This window comes from Aythya marila (assembly GCF_965140915.1).
Source record: "Aythya marila genome assembly, chromosome: 9".
Lineage (NCBI taxonomy): Eukaryota > Metazoa > Chordata > Aves > Anseriformes > Anatidae > Aythya > Aythya marila.
In genome coordinates this window covers 10,416,649-10,436,897 of record NC_139050.1, presented here as the reverse complement: position 1 = coordinate 10,436,897, position 20,249 = coordinate 10,416,649, and the positions used below count along the sequence as shown (strand labels likewise).

The window sequence follows — 20,249 nt, the reverse complement described above, 5'->3', positions numbered from 1 at the left end:
GTACGGGCACGCGTTCGTACCTCCGACAGCCGAAATCGTGCCGTGGTCGTCTCACAAAATGGAAGGCAACGTTTATCGGCGTTTACAGAACCACAGCATGCGCAGGCAGAAACACTTCCACCTGCCTGGGAGCACGGAAGGAACCCGGGAGCACCCAACCCAACCCCGACCCCAACCCAACCCCAACCCCGACCCCGACCCCAACCCCAGCCGCAGCCGTGCCTGCCCCGGCCAGGACCGTCGGGGCGAGGCAGCACAGGGGCAGCCCCGCCACCGGGGGGAGACGAGAGGGGACCGGTGGTGACAGGGGGACACCGAGGGGACTCCGGGGCCACCCCGGGGCGGGCGGGTGGCCGCGGGGCGGGGCGGGGCGGAGCCGTCGGGGCTGGGGCTGGGGCCGGGCCCTGCCCGCGGCGCTGCCCCCGTGGCGCGGGCGGTCCCCGCTGCGGCTCGGCGCCTCCTGCTCCTCCTGCTGCTGCCGTGCGGCTGCTCCCCTCCTCTTCCTCCTCCTCCTCCACCTCCTCCTCCTCCTCCTCCTCCTGGCCGCTGCGGCGCGGGGGCTGCGGGCGGAGCGGCGGCGCCATGAGCGGGGCGGCGGCGAAGAGCGAGAAGCTGGACGAGGCTCAGGCGCTGGCCCGCAGCTGCGCGGGCAGACCCGACTTTCAGCCCTGCGACGGGCTCTCGCTCTGCGCCACGCACAGCCACGGCCGCTGCTTCCGCCTGCACTGGTGCTGCCACCTGGGATGGTGCCACTGTGAGTGAGCGAGCGAGCCCGCGGCCCCAAAACGGCCCCAAAACCGAGGGGGCGAGGGGAGAGGGGGGGGGGAGCGGCTCCGCGCTGCCCAGGGGGCTGCCGTCCTGACCCGTCCCGTCCGGTCCCATCTTGTGCTGTCCCGTCCCATCCCCTCCTGTCATTTCCCATCCCATCCCATCCCATCCCCTCCCCTCCTGTCCTTTCCCATCCCACATCCCGTCCTGTCCCATCCCACCTCATCCTATCCTATCCTATCCCATCCCATTCCATCCTGTCCCCTCATATCCCATCCCGTCCCATCCTGTCCCCTCCTGTCCCTTCCTATCCCACATTCCGTCCCCTCCTATCCTATCCTATCCTATCCTATCCTATCCTATCCTATCCTATCCTATCCTATCCTATCCCATCCCATCCCATCCCATCCCATCCCATCCCATCCCCTCCTGCCCCTTCCCATATCCTATCCCATCCCATCCCCTCCTGTTCCATCCCCTCCTGTCCCTTCCCATGCCATTCCATCCCATCCTGTCCCCTTGTGTCCCATTCCATCCCATCCCATCCCACCGGTCCCTTCCCAAGGAGCAGTGGCAGCAGCCGGGGGGCTGCCCAGAGGCCTGCTGCAGGCAGCCCCGTGCCGTGGCCCCGCTGCCGGTGCTGAAGCATCAGGGAAAGCCTCTGCACGCTGCTTCGTCCTCTGGGGTTGTCCTTGTGGCTGGGGGCTTCCTTCCCATTCCTACGCTTTGCAATCCTGCTTATTCTTGCAGGAATGCGTGACTTAAAATGCTCTGAGTAGAGAAATAACCCCTGCAGGATACAGCAGATAGTTACTGCCTCAAAACGTAGTGCAGAGCCAATTCTGCCGGAAAGGTGCCCGACAACTTTGATGTCTGCCTTGGAGATACCGATGTGGGCAATCATGGCTGGGACGGCCAAAGGCAGTTCAATGAATAATTAATCACATACATCCCTGACGAGCAGGCTTTCCAACCAGTTTGTCTGTCTGAGGTCAGAAAATGGTGATGGAGCTAGGGACTTGGCTCATGTTGTGCTGTGGAGATCTTAAAGCTTGAAGGGACGGGGTTAGAGCTGAACCTCGGCGTGAGGGCTGCTGGGTGCTGCCGAGGATGTCCCTTGACTCCTGACACCCTGTTCCCCATTTCGGTCTGTCACTGCCTTTCTTTGTAATTTAAACTCCTACGTGGGTTTCCCATTCGTGCGGTTTTTGCAAATTTGGTTTAATGGAAAAAGAGTCTGCCTAAAAAGGCTCCTTTTATTTGGACGAGAGCATGTGTTTGAATTAAATGCATGGATTAGGACTGTTCCCCTAATTTGGGGCTCATTTGAAAGCAGTTCGGAGCAGCTGTGTTTTGTCAGCACCCTGCAATGAGTGCTGTGTGGTGACAACTGGCTACGTGAGGAGGTGTCACAGTCGCCTGTTGCGCAGGGAAAGGGATGTCTCACGAGTGGCGTTTCGTCAGTGACACAAAGGCCCTCCAGTTACGACCTAGATGTATTTTTATTTTCCAGAATTGCTGTGACTTCAGTTATTTGAGCTCCTAAGCACTCCGTAGGACAAGATCAGAGCTCAAAATGGTGTTTGTAAACTGGAGATGTTGTCGGAAATCAGCAGGGATAGTCCTGGGATGGGGAAGTCAATCGCAGAGCTGGGAACACCTGGAGAAGTGACGTTGCAGAGAAGGATCTGGGGATTAAGATGGATCACAAACTGGATATGCGTCATCAGCAGGAGGCCTTTGTGGTAGAAAATCCAAAAACAGAACCCGAGCCTTCACTTCACTGGGGATGCATTAACAGGAACATTGCAAGCATGCAATTTAATTAGTCTCTTCAGCTCAGTAATGATGAAACCAGACTGATGGGTTTAGTTTTGAGCATTGCACTTCAAAAAAACTGTAGGAGAACTGGGGAGGTTCTGTAGGAGGTCACAGCGCTCGGTGCAGAAAATAGGATTTACAGGGGGGTGCAAAAGCAAAGCCGTTGCTTGGGCTGTAAAAGCACCGAGGGAGGGAGGGGAGATGAGCTTTGCAAAGGATAAAGGGAAAGGAAGTTGTGTTCTAGTCCTTCTCCACGCAGACTTGGAAGATAACCAGTTATCACTTACCTGTGGCAAGGGAAGTTTAGGCTTGGTAGTAAAAAACATGTTAAAAAACAAGAGAAATGAAGCAAGGGAACAGAGTGCTTCAGACAGTGAGGAGTCACGTTCACTGGAGGCCTTTAAGGAGGGCTTAGACCAATGTCTCCTGGAGTGACACAGAGCTGATTCCCTCCTGGAAGGACATCTTCTTGAGATGCCATCCAACCCTTAGCTTCCTTGTGGCAATCACAGGAACTGAAAATAACTGTAGCTTTTGTAAAAAGTACAAACTTTTTTCTTAATTTCTCCCTTTACGGCTAAGGAAACTTTCAGATGTGTTTGTCCTACAAAGCTGTCATTTTAAATGAAAGAAGTCACAAACCTCATGTTCTTGGTTAATCTGAAAGCTAGGAACAAGAACGCTCCCTTCTTGCCCCCTTATTTCCTAATGCAAATGTCTGAGCTGAGGATCTCTTTGTATCCCTCTCTTGCAAAATGAGTGGAGTTGGACTTAAAAGGGGGTAAGAATGGGGCCTATAATGGAAGATGGTATAGAGGTCAGCGATGTAATTAAGCAGTGTTGGAAGTTATCTTCCATAAAGACAGTGCTGTGATACTGCCTCAGGAATCCTCAGAGGGCTCTTGAAAGTGCTGCGCTGTGACTCCTAAAAGCTGCACAGGGGTACAGGAATCCCAACGTCAATTAAAATGGCCCGTGCAGTGTTATTTTCCATTGGTGTCCATGGTCCTGGAGGATGTCAGCTCGATTGAAGTGCACCTGCACTGAAAAATGACACAAACTCACCGCCGCTCCAGGCAGTAGATTGCCTCCTCATGTGTATTCAGCATCACATCTGCTTACTTCAGTGACAGACACAATTCAGCGTTGCTGAGCCACTTGGCTATAGAAGTAATAATTGAGAAAGAACCTAGTCTGAATTCCCCAAAGCCATTTTTGGTGGCACGCTCTGCAGTAAGCACTCCTTTAGGCTTTCTCTTTACCTCTGATGTTTCCCTCCGTAAAATGGCAATGGTAGCTGGCAGGCAGGATCGCAGAGACTGGTCGGTATGTCCAAACATTTCCAAAACCCTCAGGTGCTGTGTCTGTGACTTCTGTGTCTGGGCCTGGCAGTTTATTTCAGATCACTGTCACTGTTTGGTGCTTGGTGGGGAGCAGGTTTCTGGGTGAGGGGGGAGCTGGCTCGCTAGTGGGCCAAATAAAACCTCTGTAAGCTCCTGGGGTGGGAGCACAGAGGGTGCAACGAGGGGCCCTGGAGGATGAGAGCACCTTGTAGCTGGCTGCAGCAGGCATTGTGATGCCCTCCCCGCTGGGGCCATGCAACAGGGAGGAAAGTGCTGCCCAAGGAGGATTTTTTTTTTGGTTTAAAAAATGTCTGACCCACACTTGTCCTGTTACACGCTGCTCCTGCTTGCACCTTCCAGCCTGTGCACGTTCCCCTTGCCAGGGGGGCTCCCCCTGCTCCCCTTCCTCTGTCCCTCTGGCAGCCCTGTGGGATTTTGTTCATTAGCTGCAGGGTGAGAGCCTTAAATTGCTCAGTTTGTCCAAAAAGACGACACACAACAGAGGTGGGTGTGCGGCAAGGTGCTTGCCTTCCTTTCCTCGCCTCTGGGTTTCCACTGCGGGTCTGATTCGTGCTGGTGCTGTCTGCGATGCCCATCAGCAGGTTGCTGCCTGCATGGTGTCGCTGCTTCTGTCAGAAGGGGGCAGGTGCCGGGGGTTACCTCCGTCCTGACAGCTAGACTTGGGCTGTGGTTTCTCATCTCACTGCCTAAAAAGTAGCTCATCAGAGAAGGCATTGCACTCGGTAGGATTTCAGGATTGGCTTCGTTCCTGGACAGTGCAAAGATAGGGCATTCTGTTGTAACAGGGTTGCAAGGGTTTATTTTCCATCTGAACGTTTTGCAGTACGTTAAACACCTTGCAAAACTCTCAGTACTCTGTGTTGCAATTATCAAAAATCCGTCACGAATAACGCTTCCACAACACTCATTTCACAGCAGTCGTATCAGCAGACAGGAACTGCTACCGTTTATTAGTCTCTCTGTGGCTTATTATTTTACCCAGGTTCAGCATCCAAAAAGCAGACCTTTATTACTTAAAGCCTCTTGCATATCTCACACTGAAAAACTGATGCAGCAAATAAATTTTGTGTTCCGCTGCTTCTCCAGATCCAGCTGTTCTCGACGACTACAGGAAAGCAAACTGAGCATGGCTGAGAGCCGTGAGCCTCCTTTGGGTGGTCAGAAAGGAAAAACAGTCGCTGGGCTCAGACCTCTGAACAGATTGTGGGGGCAGTGTAGGTTTTCAGAGGTACAAATGCTCCCCTGCCCTTGCGCCCCGCGATGGCTCCCTGCGCTGTGGTGCACCTCACGTCCTTACGGGACCGCTGTGCCCCAAGCTGCGTCCTGACCTGGTGGGGTCTGCACCAGGTCAGGCAGCTTGGCAAGAAGCCCTGGCGTTCCTCGGCCAACAGGAGGAGATGGGCTTACGTGGCAGGTGGCATGCCAAGAAGGGCATATGTTTTCCGGGCAGCTCAGGGGGGAGGGCTCCCCTGATTTTGGCTGTGGCAGTGCACCCTGCAGGGACGAAGAACCCAAGCGTATTTAAATCGCGTGCCTGGCTGCCCACGGTGACAGGGAGGCCAGGGGTTCTTGCTCTCAGAGCCAGCTGCATCGCTTCCTCATTGCCTGCTTGTGGGCACCTGGGGCTGCCATGGGGCTGACAAGCTGGCCGTGATTTGGGGTCTGTGTGCAGTCGTTCTTGCAGGGCAGCCAGAGGTGATGGTTGGTCTCCCACAGCTGCTGCCACGGAGCGAAGCCAGTCAGTACACTCACTGCACCTGGGAGTACTCTGAGCTTTGCTTCTGACAGCCTTCTCTACTTGACACACCGGTGTTCTTACTTTACAACATTCTTAGCTAAAAACATTAATTTTCCACCCTGCAAAACCGCTCTTTTCTCCCACCGCTCCTGGCAGCGGACACATCCCGGCCCCGGGTGCTGGTCCTTGGCCCCGCTCTGCAGTGAGGCATGCAGTACGCAGGCAGCTGGGTGCTGCACACCAAGTGCACATCCCAAGTGCTATTTCCGTGGTGTCTCCCCCATCTCTGAAGTGACAGCAGCCGCCAGCAGGGCTCCGACAATCTTTGAAACCCGTGCAATTATTCAGACCCCAGCCTGCCTGTGAGAACTGTAAGCAGGGAATCAGCAAGGCAGCCTTTGTTTCCTGTAACAGAGCACTGGTAAGTGAGCTAAAGTGTCTATTGAAGGTTTTCAAGTGCACCGTGACAGAGCTTGTGGGTTTAAAGAGAATTGGCTCTGCCTGCCAGCCAGCTTCTGTTGATCTCTCCACATTTGGGAAGCAGCTACAGCCCTGGGGCGCTCTATGGCGCTGCATGTGCTGTAGGCCTCCAAAAGACTCGCTTTTCTTCTGGGGGGTTTCCTTTGCCTTGGTTTCGGTGGCTTGTGCGGGCAGCAGGGTGACGGCACCTCGTGTACCTGGCGGTGGGCTCTCCTCCAGCAGGCGGCGTGGGCCGGCCTGTCCCGGCCAGACACCACTGGGGGTGGCTTGAATCTGCAGCGGTGCTGTTCCACAGGACAAAACCCTGTCCTGAGGACTGACTTGGTGGGTAAATGTGGAAAAGGAGTTGTAACATGGTTATGTTTTAAATTATGAGGCTGAATACTGGGGGTAGCTCGCACCTTTTAGCTGTGGAAGAGCTCTGCCTAAGGAGAACTGGAGCAGCTGGGCCAGGAACTCGGGGCTGGGGGTTCTGTGAGGAATGGCTTGTCTTGGCAGGAGGATGACTACAAAGCCCAGAAGAAATACCCGCTTTTCTTTTGTGTTTGCTGTGAAAAGGATTTGAACATCCATCTGGTGTAAGTCTGTGTATCTGGACATAATGCTTGTGCACAAGCAAGGCACTGTGCTGAGCACCAGGCGAGGCTCGCCCAGAGGTGGATTTGTCAGCTTGTGCCAGGGAAACATGCTTAACGAGCGTTCGCTGCCTGTGGCTGTGCAACATCTTCTCCTCACCTGTATTCTGAAGACCTATGATATTCTGGCTTCGTTTCGCTGAGCTGTACACAGTGAAAGAAGGAATGTCAGCTCAATGCATCCTGACGTGTAACTTAAAGGGTAAGCGGCGCTCTGCCGGTTTTCACGGGTGCACCTTTCTGGCCCTGGATTGCTGTGGTTTGTTGCTGTGGTTTTAGTTATAATCCCCAAATCGCAGCGTGAATAGACTGTTAATGCTGTGTCTCAGGGAGAGAACCCAAACATGTAGATTTCATCAAACCCTGTGGAAACATCAGTGCCTTTGAAAGAACCTGCTGGCATTCATTTTGAAATCCTTGCTGGGATGCACAGTTATGTCTAGAGACGTGCCTGATCCTTTTTTATTATCATCATCATTACCAACAGAAACTCTTAACAGGAGTAGACCACGAGAAAAGCTTTGAATTCAAGTTACATGCACTAAGTACATCTTGCAGGACTAATTCTGTGCCTCATACAGGATCGAATAGAAATCGTTGCACTTCTTTCTCCAGAAGTCCTGACAAAAAGGAGCCTTGTGTACCAAACTGCTTTCTGCTAGCCAAAACCTCCTGGTTGCCATGCATGACAATGAGGCTGTGTTTCATAATCTGTCCGTCCATCTGAGGAGCATGATTCACAAAACATTATGTCTGCTTGCCCAAAACTCCGTGAGCTGCTGCAAAAAGCTGCTGAGAGCTGTGGATAAAGGAGACCTCTCTTCTGTAACTGCTTGAAGGGTTAACCTGCTGTTTTCATGAAGCTTGCTCAGGACCAGCCTGAAATGAGGAGGCTGCGGCTGTCTTATTCCAGAAGCAAGCAGCTTGGAGGGAGAATTCATTAATGTTTTGTCCCGTCAGCTGGCGTGGTTGGCTGTGAATTCAGGATGTTCCTGAAAGGGTTTGTGATGAAGGCTGAGCCTCTGCTCCTGCTCCGAGGTCCTCGTTCTGGGAAAACGCTCGAGGCACTTTTCTCACTGCAGAGTAACAGCTCACAGATGAAATGTGTGCTGGAGCTCCAGTGCCCCTGGCAAACGTGCGGCTTCCTTCCTGGACTCTGCAAGTGAGGAAGTCGATTTTCCTGTTTGATTCTGTGAGCATATTTAATTCGGGTGTCTCAATGCAAAAGTGTACGGCTCCGGTGCCCTCTAACGTGCTACTTTTACTCCTGTGGTTGCTGATGGATGTTTCATGTATCTTCACTACAGCCCGTGGTCATATCCTCGCATTGCCCTATACCTGAATCACGAGATTGTCATCTTCATGGTTCCTGTCCTGCAGGTCTGCAGAGCTGAGCTTGTGCTCAGGTTTGCTGGGAGCACTGACGAGTGCTTTCAGGTGCTTGGCACAGGACCCTGAGTCCCCTGGCAGCACCTGGGTGCTCATCAGGAGCACGTCCGTTCTCCCTCTGCATGTGGTGATGAAGCCAGCAGAGCCGGGCTCGTACAGAATGGGCATCTTGGGGTGTTTTTCTGCAATGCCTCGCAATTTACCCAAAGCTGCCTTACACCTCGTGAGTCACTTCAAGCCTTGTTAACTTCGTTCTGCACATTGGTAAGTCTATGCTGGGAATTTTTGTCTCTGTAAAGGACAAGATCTGAAATGCTTCGCTCACGTTCTGAGATGCTCCGAGTGAGAGCTGTGACAGTGTGGGCTTAGCCGTCGGTGGATGGCATCAGCTCAGAGTAATGCAGAAAGCTGGTTGGTGGTAGGTTGGCATCCAGGTAGTCTGTCTCTCCCTCAGTGTATAGAAAGTGACCCTGTTTCAGTGTGGTGCGGTTTTTACTCCAGAACCTATGTGAATGTATCTGTCCGTAAGATACGGAGCATGTTTTCAGAATGCCTTGCATTCTCCCAGGAAGCAATTTTTGGATAGTGCCCGATCACAGAATTCAAGAAGTGCAGTTGCTGCAGCTGGGAGACGTTTTTACCAGTAGTTCAGTACATTCACATCGATGGAGGTCAGAGACCTACTGGAAAAGTAAAGTCTGATCGCTTGGCAACTGTACCTTGTTTTTAATATACTCAGACTTTAATTTAAGCAACGTAACAGTTGGAATTTATATATATAACCTGTGTTGTAAAACAGTTTTAACAGGAGCATGCATTTGTATTCCTGTTCTCACCGGTGGCTGCAGAGCTTGGGAGCCCACACGCGTGCTGGTAGAAGCGCTGCTTTACTTGGCTGCTCGCACCCGGCCCCGCAGCGCGGTCACAGCAGCTCTGCCGCCTGCCCTCGTGCACGATGCCCACACCGGAGCACACCTGCGGCCATCTCAGCCATCAAGCTGGGCTGCTTCGTGCTTCTTGCTGTGTGGTTGCCAGCAGTGGTGGGATTTTGGGGCCTTTGCTGCCTTGGAGCCGTATTTTAGGTGCCTGCGCTTCACTTGGGGAGTGCTGCTTGTCCCTGCTGAGGGGCTCAGACACTGCCAGCTTGCACTAATGGGCTCCTGCAGCCCTCTTGCGTGAGGAGACCCCTTTTTCTTTGCTTTTCCTGCCTTCTGCCTCTAGACCTGCCATGGCATGGTGGGACGCTGTGCGACCTGCTGGCACTCTCCCTCCTCTGGTACCTGGTGCTTCGTATCCTCCTGCAGAGATCTCAAACCCCTCTGAGGGAGGGGTCAGCACCAGTACCCGTGCGCCTCAGCTCTGTTCGGTGGCATATTTTGGGTGTAAGTAGGGAGAGTAGAGCGTTAAACACTTCAGAAATAGGTTCTGTAGAGCCTTGTAACAGAAATACAAAGATTGGGATGAGCGAAGTATGAATGGAAATGTGAGCAGGTCACCAGAAGAACCAACAGAATGGGGTCAGAAGGGTGGCCTGTGTCAGTAGTAGGGCCGCGCTCCCCAGCCATGAAGCTGATGAACGTGCTGTTTGTTGAGCCCAGAAGGCCGGCCCTCTGCCAGGCCCCGGCACAGATGACTTGTCAGCAGGAGACGCGTGCTCTGACACCAGGAAGGCAGCAGCACAGGTACAGCACAGCACATATGCCGTTGTTTCTCCTGTCAACCCACCAGGAAAAGGGACTGTGGCCGTAAAGACTCATCTATGCCAAGCAGCAGCTATTCCGAGCTCCAAAGAACAGGCTCCTGCCTCAGCTCTGCCGTGGGGGCAGAGCGCCTGGCCCTTTGGAGAGGACCTGCCCTTCAAGGACCATCGAGCTGCTCTGCTTAAGAATTTGCAGGGAAGTGTTCCCATCTCGCACAGGAGCCCACGGTCGCACCACCTGCAGGGTGTGCTCTGCCCCTGGAGGGCAGGTACTTGTGTCCCCACTGCCTGTGAGTCCTCAGTAGCAGGCGTGCCTTCACTCTCCGTAGGTAGCACCTGACACCGAGCCGTGGTTATCCTTCTCTGTTACCATATCAGCACGCTGGCTGTCTGCGTGGAAGTGATGGGATGCTGAATCTCAAGCAGATGGTGCACAGGGATGGTTTTGTAAAATAAATATTTAACACTAAGGCATCTTTTTGCTATTTTCTGGGCTGAATTTAACAAATATCTAGCATAAGTTGGAGGAATAACATTTTTCAGGGAAGTGCAAAACATGGCTGCTCTCCTCTTTGCAGAGCAGCTGCACGAAGGGATGGTGGAAGGCAAATGCTGGGTTCAGAGCTCAGATCCCGACTGCCAGTGCTCAGCTGCTGTGCTCGCGGCCAGCTGTGCTCGTGCAGGTAACGAGAGGGACTGCAGCACCTGGGATGCTGTGTCTGCGTCCTCCTAAGCCACCGTGTGCCAGGCTGTGGGTAGCAGTACCTGTGATGAACACAGCCCTTGCCATGTTACTTCTGGACCACACGTGCTGTGCCTTGTTGGGTTCCCTTGTAACAGGCAGTAAGCAAATGTGGCCCCTTTATGAGGGCTGATAGCTGCACGAAGCATTCCTAAATCCTCCAGTGTTGCTTTTTCCTTAAGGCTGGTAAATCCGTACAAGAAACGAGAGGAAAGAGCAGGGATGGTAGCACGAAGCTCTGGGTCTGTTTGCATTTGAGTTACTTGCTATTAGTGGAAGCGTGCAGAAAACCCTGAAAGACTCACAGCATGGAAGATCATGATCCTTCTTTGTATTTAAAACAAATCAAGACCAAAGGGCATTAGCATACACGTTATGAGGAAGAAAAACTTTCTTATTTTCCCCTTTCTCAGATTTCTGTGAAAAGCTCACGGCTCATCAAGTCAAGGGCTGTCACAGCTGTCTCTCACTATACAGCAATCAGAGGGAACACCTCTGCTTCATATGAGAAGAAAATTGGCAACTGTACGAGATCGCTGCTGGGGAGCCACTGAAGAAATAGCACCAGGCTGGTTCCTTCCTGTGCCTGGCTGAGATAGGGAGCGGGACAGACGTGTTGGTGCTCTGGTGCAGCTGTGTCTGGGAGAAGAGGCTGCTTGCCCTGCTGCTTGGGGGACACACGGCTGGGAGGGCAGAGCCTGCTGACGCTGCCCAGTGTACTTACAGGCTGCCACGGGCCTGCTGCGACCTCTTCCACGGTGGTGCTGGGGTAACCGGTGTTCCTTTGGGGTGCTGGGGTAACCGCTGCTCCTCTGCAGAGTTATTCCTCTGTGTCTTCTGCGATCCCTTACTGGGCCTGCCATTTATACCAGGAGTACTGGGAGCGCAGTGCTTGCTCTGTTTGCATTTGCCAAAGTAGAAATTTGTTTGAACAACCTCTGCATGCTTTGCAAATTTGCTTGGAAGAAGTGCAAGGCAAGAGTATCACTTGTGTTAAGGCGTTCCCTAGCTTTACATAAGAGGAGGCTTCAACGTTGACAAACATTTTAGTCGTGCTTCATTGCAGCCACCGACGGCACAGTTCAGCTCTGCTTCAGCTGGTACTGTAAAGCTGACAGTGCCTCAGTGTCCTGAAATCTTCTTCTCCCCTGGTGGCTCATTCCCTGGCTCACGTTCCTGACACCTGCCATGGTGTTAGGTAAGATACGACAGTGGCAGTGCTGCATGTGTCAGCCTTCAGGCTGACTTTGCAACCCAAGCTCGCTGCCGCTGTTACGCCGGTGTAGCAGCATCAAGCAAAAGCTTCAGACCCAAACCAGCCGCTCTCCACTGGTACCCACAGTGCTCACCCCTACTGCAGGAGCACACAGCTGCCACGGCATCAGCCTCTCTGAATCGTGCACCATGTCCAAAGGCAGTGAAATCTGCTTTGCAGCCAGAGCCCGTTCTCCTTCAGCACCCCTCAGCTTCGTGCTTTCACCACGGCACTCAGCCAGCTCAGGGTCACGGGAGAAGTTCCTGAGCTGTACCGGTTGAACTGAGCCAGGCTTTTTTAGTTAGCATACAATTGGCAGTGTGTCACTAATCCTGCAGATTTGGGGAGAGGAGGTGAACTGGCAGGTGTAGAAATCTTTGTCCAAGCAGCTGCAAGAGAAAGCATACATATGAAAAAAGCTTTTGTTTTGGTTAAAATATGTCTAAACGTCTTGCATGCAAACAGCTGTTTGCTACCCCATAGGTATTGCTGATTTAGATGTGCGAAACCCACAACAGAAGGTCCAGAACCATCTTTTATCGTCTTTCTGAAGTGTGGTACGTTTCATGTTGCTGTTTATAAGGAAAAATCCTTTGAGGTAGCATTTTGAGAGGATGAGGGTGGGGGCTTTGTTATGAGAAACCCTGCTGCTGAAAGGTGAAGTTTTCATTTCTTTTTTACCACGCCAAGCACATCGGTGTCAGAGGTAAACTAGAATGCTGGGACGAAGCGAAGTGGAGAATTAAGCGTTTAAGCAGCACCTCTGCTTATTTCATGGTTAAGTTATTTTGTATTAGCCACGGAAATTACTGCTGTGTCTGTTCGGTAAAGATGCATGTCGACTGCTCAATTAGCAAAAAAACAGAAAGAAATGACCTCATGGCTTACTTCTAAAAGCTTTTATTTATTTTTTATATTCAGGAGACACCATAATACAGCTTCCAATCAATCAACCGCATCGCTCTGGTAATCAATACCACAAAGAGACTTTATGTACATGGATGTCTACTTTGCGGGGATAAAGTGTTTCCCAAGCGGGACGAGTCTGTTTGCTTGAGCTCTGTGCCCCACACCAGGGCTTGCAGCTCCACTGGCCCCTGCCATAGCCAGCTCCTGATGGCCTCTGGGGGTTAATTCTCTGGGGGATTTGGCTTTTAGGCTTTCACAAGGGTTGGCTGAATAATGAAGCAATGGAAAAACAATCACTCCTTGCAGTTGTGCACAACCCGGTGTGTGATTAGCAGCAGACAAAGGCGCAGTGTTCACGCAGAGCGATGCTCGGTGAGCCTGGAGCCGCAGGACGCCGAGCGCAGCCGACGTACCTGCTTCCCTGGGCTCTCAGCTGTCTTGCATTTCGTACCATCCATCGACATATGGCTGGCATGGATAACTGAGACTTACCATGAAAGCAATCCTGGCACTCCTGGCTTCATGCATTTCCTGTTCAACACCCGGGACACAAACCCAGTGCTGTTTTCCGTAGCCCTTGTGCTGCACTGGCAGAACGCAGAGCTGGAGCTGCAGCGTTTGCTCTGCAGCAGCCTTACAGTGCTCAGGGTCTTCCCAAACCTCCGCAACTGCAGCAAGCTGCTTGTCACAGAACTTAGAGTTGGATTTTTTTGGACAAAAACCCTCGTGTGCACCATGTGCGGTATTTTTCCTTCACTGAAATGCTTTCTTCTGCGTGGGCAGGAGTGGCAACTGACCCAGGAAACAACTCGTGATGCGGTGTCTGGTCTGGCATCTGTATTTGTGCAAAACACTGTAATTTACAGGAACATTCATCAGCAGAGCTCAATTCAGAGTTCTCCAACTGACTTGGTGGAAATAAAGCTGCAATAAATTACGTGCTAGAGCACTAAAAGGAACGTGTCGGAATAGGTGCTCGAAATACTATTTTATCATGGATTTTTGCCAGCTGCTTAAAGTCAGCAAAAACATTTCTGCTTATTTCAGGGGGGCTTTTACCAGACCATAAAAGAAGGTGGGACTTGTGCTTTGGGGGTAATTTGCTGTAACAAAAAAAAAAAAAAAAAAAAAGACACTGCTGCCAATCCTGCAAGCTGTAGTGGGTGGGCGATCTTATTTTTAAATTTCTGCATAAATTTTTCATAGCATCCGCATCGTGGTTGATGCATTTACATGCATTATGTAGGGTAGGGAGCTATAAGCGATGCTATTACCACAGCCCTGGCCATGATCCACTCTGACAGCTCCAGCTGTGAGTACCAGCACCTTTTAACAGAGGTAACTGATCACGTTCATAAAAGAGAGGTTTCGTCTAAAATAAACAGGCTTGGCCCTAAAATCCACTGGAACTTAATAACAAATTCATAACAGAATCCTGAAGAAACGCAGAAAATCAGTTTATGTGGAAAATTTTCTTTTTCCCATTAGGTGATTTCTGCCTTTCCCTGGCAGCACTTGTCCTTGGACGGCGAGGAAATGTTTCCAGCCAAGGTCAGGTCACACCAACGGGCTTGAAATCCTCTGCTAACAGACTAGCTGCTGCTTTCTTCTACCCTGAAATTAGTGCCAGCGTGGCAGTTTTGAAGCACGCAGCGAATCGCCCCGCGCTGTTGTGCAGCTCTGACAGGCAGCCACGCACCCAGGAATGCCTCGGCTCCCCGACCTCTCCTCCTGCTGGTGCTTTTCAGCCTGGCTTCGAACGGAGCCGAAGCGTGACCACAGCCAGTGCCTCGCATTGCCACACACTTGTGATTGGGTTTCTGTTTTCCAAAACCCAGCAGAGGCTACAGCTGTAAGCCCTGCCCGGGGGGTTGAAGTGCTGCAGTTACCAGACACCGGCTTGGCTGGGAAAATCCAAATTTCTGCTTCTGTGACAAGCGGCGAGAGACAGCACAGGGCATGCACACGTGTCCTCTGCCTAACATGGTTTGTCAGTGAGCTTCTTCCTTGACCATCTTCCTTAAAGGAAAAGGAGTAAAATTGGATGAATCTTCGATTTCCTTTAATGCCGTGCTTGTGAGCTGCCGTGGCTTAAGTGCTCTGCTTTTCCTCCCCCAGCCCCTCTGGCAGCACGTGGCAGCGGTGTTGAGCGGACAGTCAGAGCCTTGCACAGAAACCCTGATTCTTCATCCCACTGCGATCTTTATCAGAGCCATCCTTGGACACTTCAAGCAGAATTGAGGCAAAAGAAGACTTGAGACTTTTTTTTTTTTTCTCCAGTGGTGTGTCTTACCCTTGGCTGCTAATGGAAGGGAACAGGAGCCCACACAGAAGTGGCCCAAATACCTGCCTCAGTACAGCCTCGTGGTTTCGGGCAAGGGTTCGCTGGTCCCACGCAGGCTGCGTTTCAGTTCTGTGAGCTGAATTTGCTGGCCACCAATCCAGCCAGCAGCGTGCTCAGCGGTCATTTCATTGGGTTGCTTTGCAAGACAGGAGCGCGTTTAATGTTCACTGATTTGAAAAAAAAGATTTCCAGAGCAGAGCGGCGGGCAGGAAGGCACAGGCTGCTGTGAGGTGGGGAGGGCAAGGCCTGCCCGGCCACCCCGGCGCCGTTGTGCTGTGCAGGGGCTGAGGAGGGCCCAGGAGGCTGCAGCCCCAGCAGCTGCCAGAACAGCAACGTCTGTGCTGCTGCTGCAGCCGGCTCTGGAGGAGAAATGCTCTGTTCTGCCTCGGTTGATGCCTTCAGTGCTTTGGTGCTTGCCCTGAAGTCCTCTGAGACACAGCGAGCTTAGACCACACTGCTACAAAGATGGCAGGAGGAGAGGACGGCTGTGTGTTTCCTAACTGCCATCCAGCCACAATCAAGTAGGAGAAAAAAATGCCGTTTTATTCTCACTGAGCTTTTCCAGCAGCTCTGTTAACAATTATCATTCCGCAGATCCTAGGAGAAAGCTGCTTGATGAGGTATTCAAGTGAAGCTGGTCAAATCTATTCACAAAATGTTCTCTTCTCCGGCCCACTTACTGCAGCGCTCTCGCTGCTTTCTGCCCGGCTGCTGGCTGTTCCCTCTGGCTGCACGACAAGGGGGGTTTCTTTTCAGCACGGTTGGTGCTCCTTCCTCTGAGCCCACTTTCTGCCTTGCTGGCCACGCGTTGTGCCTCTCCCACACCCCTCTTTGGGGTCTTTCCTCCGACACTAGGGGTTCGGGAGCCCCAGCCCCGGAGCACAGGCTGCTTTCCAGCAGGCTGTCCCCCTTCCAGTACCAACAGGCACAGCAGGGTGGGAAGAGCCTTCTCCAGCGCTCGAGGTTTCCCCTGGTGACGTACCGGAGCCTGGCTGGCAGCGCACAGCTTGTGTGTGGGCCCTGGCTCGCTGGGGCTGGCAGAGCGACAGCTACAGCCAGGAGCTGGGATCCTTTCGCCCAGCCCAGTGCCACGCTGGCTGAGAGCTCGGTGCAGTCAGCGCTGGTCGTGTGGCTGGGAAGGGTTCCCGGGCTGAGGACAGGCTTCCTTACCAGGCAGGCATGGCAGAGCGAGCCCTCCTCTCCTGTCCCCTCCTCGCCTGTTGCTGGTCCAGGCTGTGCTCAGCCGCCCCGAGCAGAAACACAAACACAGTCACCGCTCCGAATTTCCAAAGCGACAGCTAATGCAGGAGGAAAGGCTGCACCACCTCTGAGCCAACAGAAACACGAAGGGCAGGCAGAGGCATCGCCTCGTCCCAGCACAGCCAGGCCTTTGGTGCCTCTTTCTGCTCCTTACCCAGAGAGCTTCGAGCATCAGAGCAGCCCCTCGTTGCTTTGATACTTTCTTGGCCTTTGTAAAGGAGTATTTGTGATATTTGTAACTCCTGCATCAAAACTCTGCTGAGAGTCCCACTACTTGCAAGTCTTCTGGAAACGTGTGCTTTCATAGCATATGAGCCCCCTGGGGAGGCATGAATCTTGCAGAGGCTTCATGCAAATAAAATGCAGCATTTCACAGTCTTGGCGTAGCCTCAGGTTTCTCAGTTTTTCCTAACAAAGTACTGATTTTCTGCTCTCTTATTTGTTTCTTTTGGTAGAGAATTTCAGTTGTGCTCTTCAGTTCACACTTGGTTCAGCTCTACATAGCCAACATAATCCTGTTTTTCTTATTATTTAACCAGATAATCAAAATGTTAAAGGCATTTCTATGGCATGGGAATTCCCTTATTTTCTGCCTTAATATTCCAGTTGTCATCACGTCTGAGTGCTCTGGTTTGTAACACAGAAAATCACACGTTAGCACTCAGAAAGAAAGAACGTGGAAGTGCATACAAGGAGACTCATCGTTAAGAGTAATAATAAAATCTAAAACGTAGATCATTGTAGCAAAGATGTCTGGTGAAACTGCTCTGCATTTGGTGGGGGGAAGAAAAAGCATCTTCTGGGCATCTGTGCAATTTTTTTTCCCCTAGAAAGGGGTGCAGGCAGAGCTGCTGTCTGCCCCACTTCTCAGCCGGGGAGCTGGGTCCCTGGAGTCAATTTTGTCAAGTTAGTGACTTCCTACAGACGTCTTGGGAGCAGCGAGAGGGAGAGCAGCAGGACCAGGGCTAGAGAAGCCGTGCTTAGTGCAATATTAAGCATCAGAGACCTTGCACCAGGAGAGAACTAAAAAAAAACACCTTGAAGCCACTAAAACAGCAGCTGCTGACTGCCAGGAGCTGCAGGTTATTACTGACTGCCAAAGGCAGGCAGCACCTGATCGGCTTCTTTCTAACTTAAAGCTAAGTCTTTACATGCTGCTCTTCTGCCTTCCCCGCAGGTAAATACGTCTATCAGCCCATGACACCCGTGGAGCAGCTTCCCAGCACCGAGATCCCTGTTCGCCCTCGGGAGGCCACGAACACGATCCAGATCGCCGTTTCGCTCACCGAGCACTTCCTGAAGTTCGCGCCCGTCTTCCAGCCCCCGCTGCCCCCCGCCTCCCCGCAGTTCTGCACGATCGCAGACCTCTTCATTGACAATTACCGCGTGAAATGCATCAACGGGAAGATGTGCTACGTGCAGAGGCAGCCTCCCCCCGTGCCCCACAAGACAAAGGCCGAGGAAGTCTCTGTCCGCAATGCCTTACTCACAAAAGAGAGCAATACACCAAAAACAGATCACTGCTCGTCCCCTTCCAGCTCGGAGGACTCCGGGATCAACGCGGTGGGGGTTCACTACATGGAGTCGTGCGATGAGGACACGGAGGGGGTGGCCGAGCTAAGTTCGGAAGAAGATTACAGCCCGGATAGCAGCTGGGAACCAGATGAATGCCCACTCTTGTCGCCCTCACAGTGTGAAATGGAAGTGATTGAGACTATAGAAACCACTGTGTGATCCGACAAGGTGGTATCAGATCAGTCCAGTTCCCACTCAGTAATGTTGCTTTTGTAGTATTTATATTTTGTTGTTTTTTGTTTTTTGTTTTTTTTTGTTTTTTTTTTCTGACAATCCCTTTTTTCCAGTGCACTTGATATTTCAGATCCCTGATGGGAGCGCGGCCGCGGGACTTGCATAGTGGTGAACTAGCAGCAGCCTGAGCAATTTTAACGTGTTCTCAGCCTGATCAGACCTCCCATGTCTGCACATAAGGTAGCGATAAATCCTAAGACTCTTATCGCTGAAAAAGGCCTTTTTCTTGGTCTGGGTTACATCCTATGTTACTTCTCATACGAGGACATGCTGCTTGAGATGTTTGCAGCTGTCAGGATGTTTGCAGTGGGCCTTCAAAGCACAGAGGGTGAGCTGGTGCAGCACATCTGTGAGCAGCAAAACCAAGTTGTCCTTATTCTTTCTTATAGATGATGCGAGGTGCAGCAACAGGAGGCTCGTTCTGCCTCTGTCTGGCCTCCCGCAGTGCCCGTCCTTTTCTCTAGTGTTGGTGCGACCCTCCCCGAACGCGTTGGCACCACTCTTCCAGTGGGTTGGTATGGCAGGCTAGAGAACGCACAAAGTGCCTCCAACTTTTCTCCAGGCTATGCACCGAGCATCTGCTGAGTTAGGTCAGGCTCTGAAATCTCCTGAAAAGGCAACTGTTGCTTCCGAGGCCAAGCAGTTGCCCGCATCCCTTCTCCGCGTGGATCTCTGGCCCGGGAGCTGGCTTTTGCAGCTCAGCAGGAGGGGGAGCAGGCAGGGAGCACAGCAGTCTCACCAATACCATTCCAGACCGGGTGTAAAACGACAGGTGAAGGGAAGCGACTACCTCCAAACACGCAAAATCCACCCTCAGCTTTGCCTGCTGCTTCCTCCTGTGCTGTTGGTGCCGGACACGCGCACTCAGGACCAAAAGGCCTCAGGGCCTGCATTTGCCTGAAGAAAAACAAAGCTTAAAACACAAAATCCTTCAGCCACACCACTGTGTTGGCAGAGCTCGGGGACAGCACGGAGGTGCCCGTGAGGTGGCCCAGGCACGCGTAGCGCGTGTGCTTGTCCAGATGCAGCCATGGCCACTGATGCTGAGCAAGGAAGCTTCGGCTCACTCTCCTCTGCACCCAGTTCAAGAGCAGGTTTTAAAGTTTTGCTCGCATAGCTGGTGAGAAAGAGCTGTTCTGCTGGTGGTTTTGTTTCAGCCCTCCTGAACGGAACAAAAATACCTTTCTCAGAAGATTTCAGTCAGCTTGAATCAGTTGGAGTCAGTAATAACTGTTTTCAACAGCGTTACTGGATTTCGTTGTGTACTTGCTGTTTACGTTTCAAAAGTCATCGGTGAATATAAGGCTGTATAAACGTGTACAGTTTAGTGATTGATACTAGATTATAGTCCGTGTTATAGGATGGCTCATCTCTCACTGTATCCTGACAATGTATTACTAATTTTATACACTTTGTAATCAGTATCTTTAGAAAACGTTTAGGCAACAGTGTGTGTATGTGCACATGCGCGTGCTAGGAGTTTACCATAAATGGTTATAAAGTAATACTGTACTTTTTAGACTAACACTTTCAGACAGAAAATAATAGGTTTTATAGTTTTGATGAATTATATAAAAAAAGTGCAATGCTTGTTAAATGAGGAAGTTGGGCCATTGCATGAACAGATACATTCTCACAAGGCACTTGAGTATCCTGTTTTCTTTTTTTGAGGGCATTTAAACGAAGGCTGTAGTAAAACTAAGTAAGGTTTTAATTATTTTCTGAGGGCGGGATTGTCTTTCTTGGTTAACTAAGGTTTCTAACAATGTTTTAGTGTCTTTTGACCATTCAGGCACATCTCGTAAGGTAGAAGAAAGCATTATGTATAAGCCTACAGCATTTACTCATATTTAATCTTTCAATTGTAATCTGAGTGGAGAGCTGCAAACACTTGCTCTGGTGCCTGGTCTGCCTCAGCCTTCCCAGGGAGGCCGGGAGACTGGTGGGCATGGGTACGTCCAGGGCCCTTCCCGAGACCAGGGTGCTCCTCACCTGCTGTTGCTGAGGCCACCAGGCCCTTCCTGCTCCACGAGAGC

The 20,249-nt window shown here is 51.7% G+C and overlaps 1 protein-coding gene across 2 annotated transcripts; it reads left to right on the top strand.

Annotated features, from left to right (window-relative positions):
* Positions 1-517: 517 nt before the first annotated feature.
* LOC309881438 (UPF0524 protein C3orf70) lies at positions 518-20,213 on the top strand. Of its 2 annotated transcripts, XR_014318128.1 has the most exons (3): positions 518-754; positions 17,582-18,393; positions 18,603-20,213. XR_014318128.1 is itself a non-coding variant. In XM_082767412.1 (2 exons), the coding sequence occupies exons 1-2, from the start codon at positions 583-585 to the stop codon at positions 18,136-18,138; spliced, it is 729 nt and encodes a 242-aa protein (XP_082623538.1). In that variant the 5' UTR covers positions 518-582; the 3' UTR covers positions 18,139-20,213. The 2 variants fall into 2 exon arrangements, 1 of the variants encoding a protein (XP_082623538.1); XM_082767412.1 differs by having other exon boundaries at positions 17,582-20,213.
* Positions 20,214-20,249: the final 36 nt, after the last annotated feature.

Excerpts from the sequence above, each read along its gene's own strand:
- LOC309881438 (XM_082767412.1), top strand. The coding sequence starts at position 583 with ATGAGCGGGGCGGCGGCGAAGAGCGAGAAGCTGGACGAGGCTCAGGCG. Across the intron at positions 755-17,581 it reads CCACCTGGGATGGTGCCACT|GTAAATACGTCTATCAGCCC; the intron begins GTGAGTGAGCGA and ends CCTTCCCCGCAG.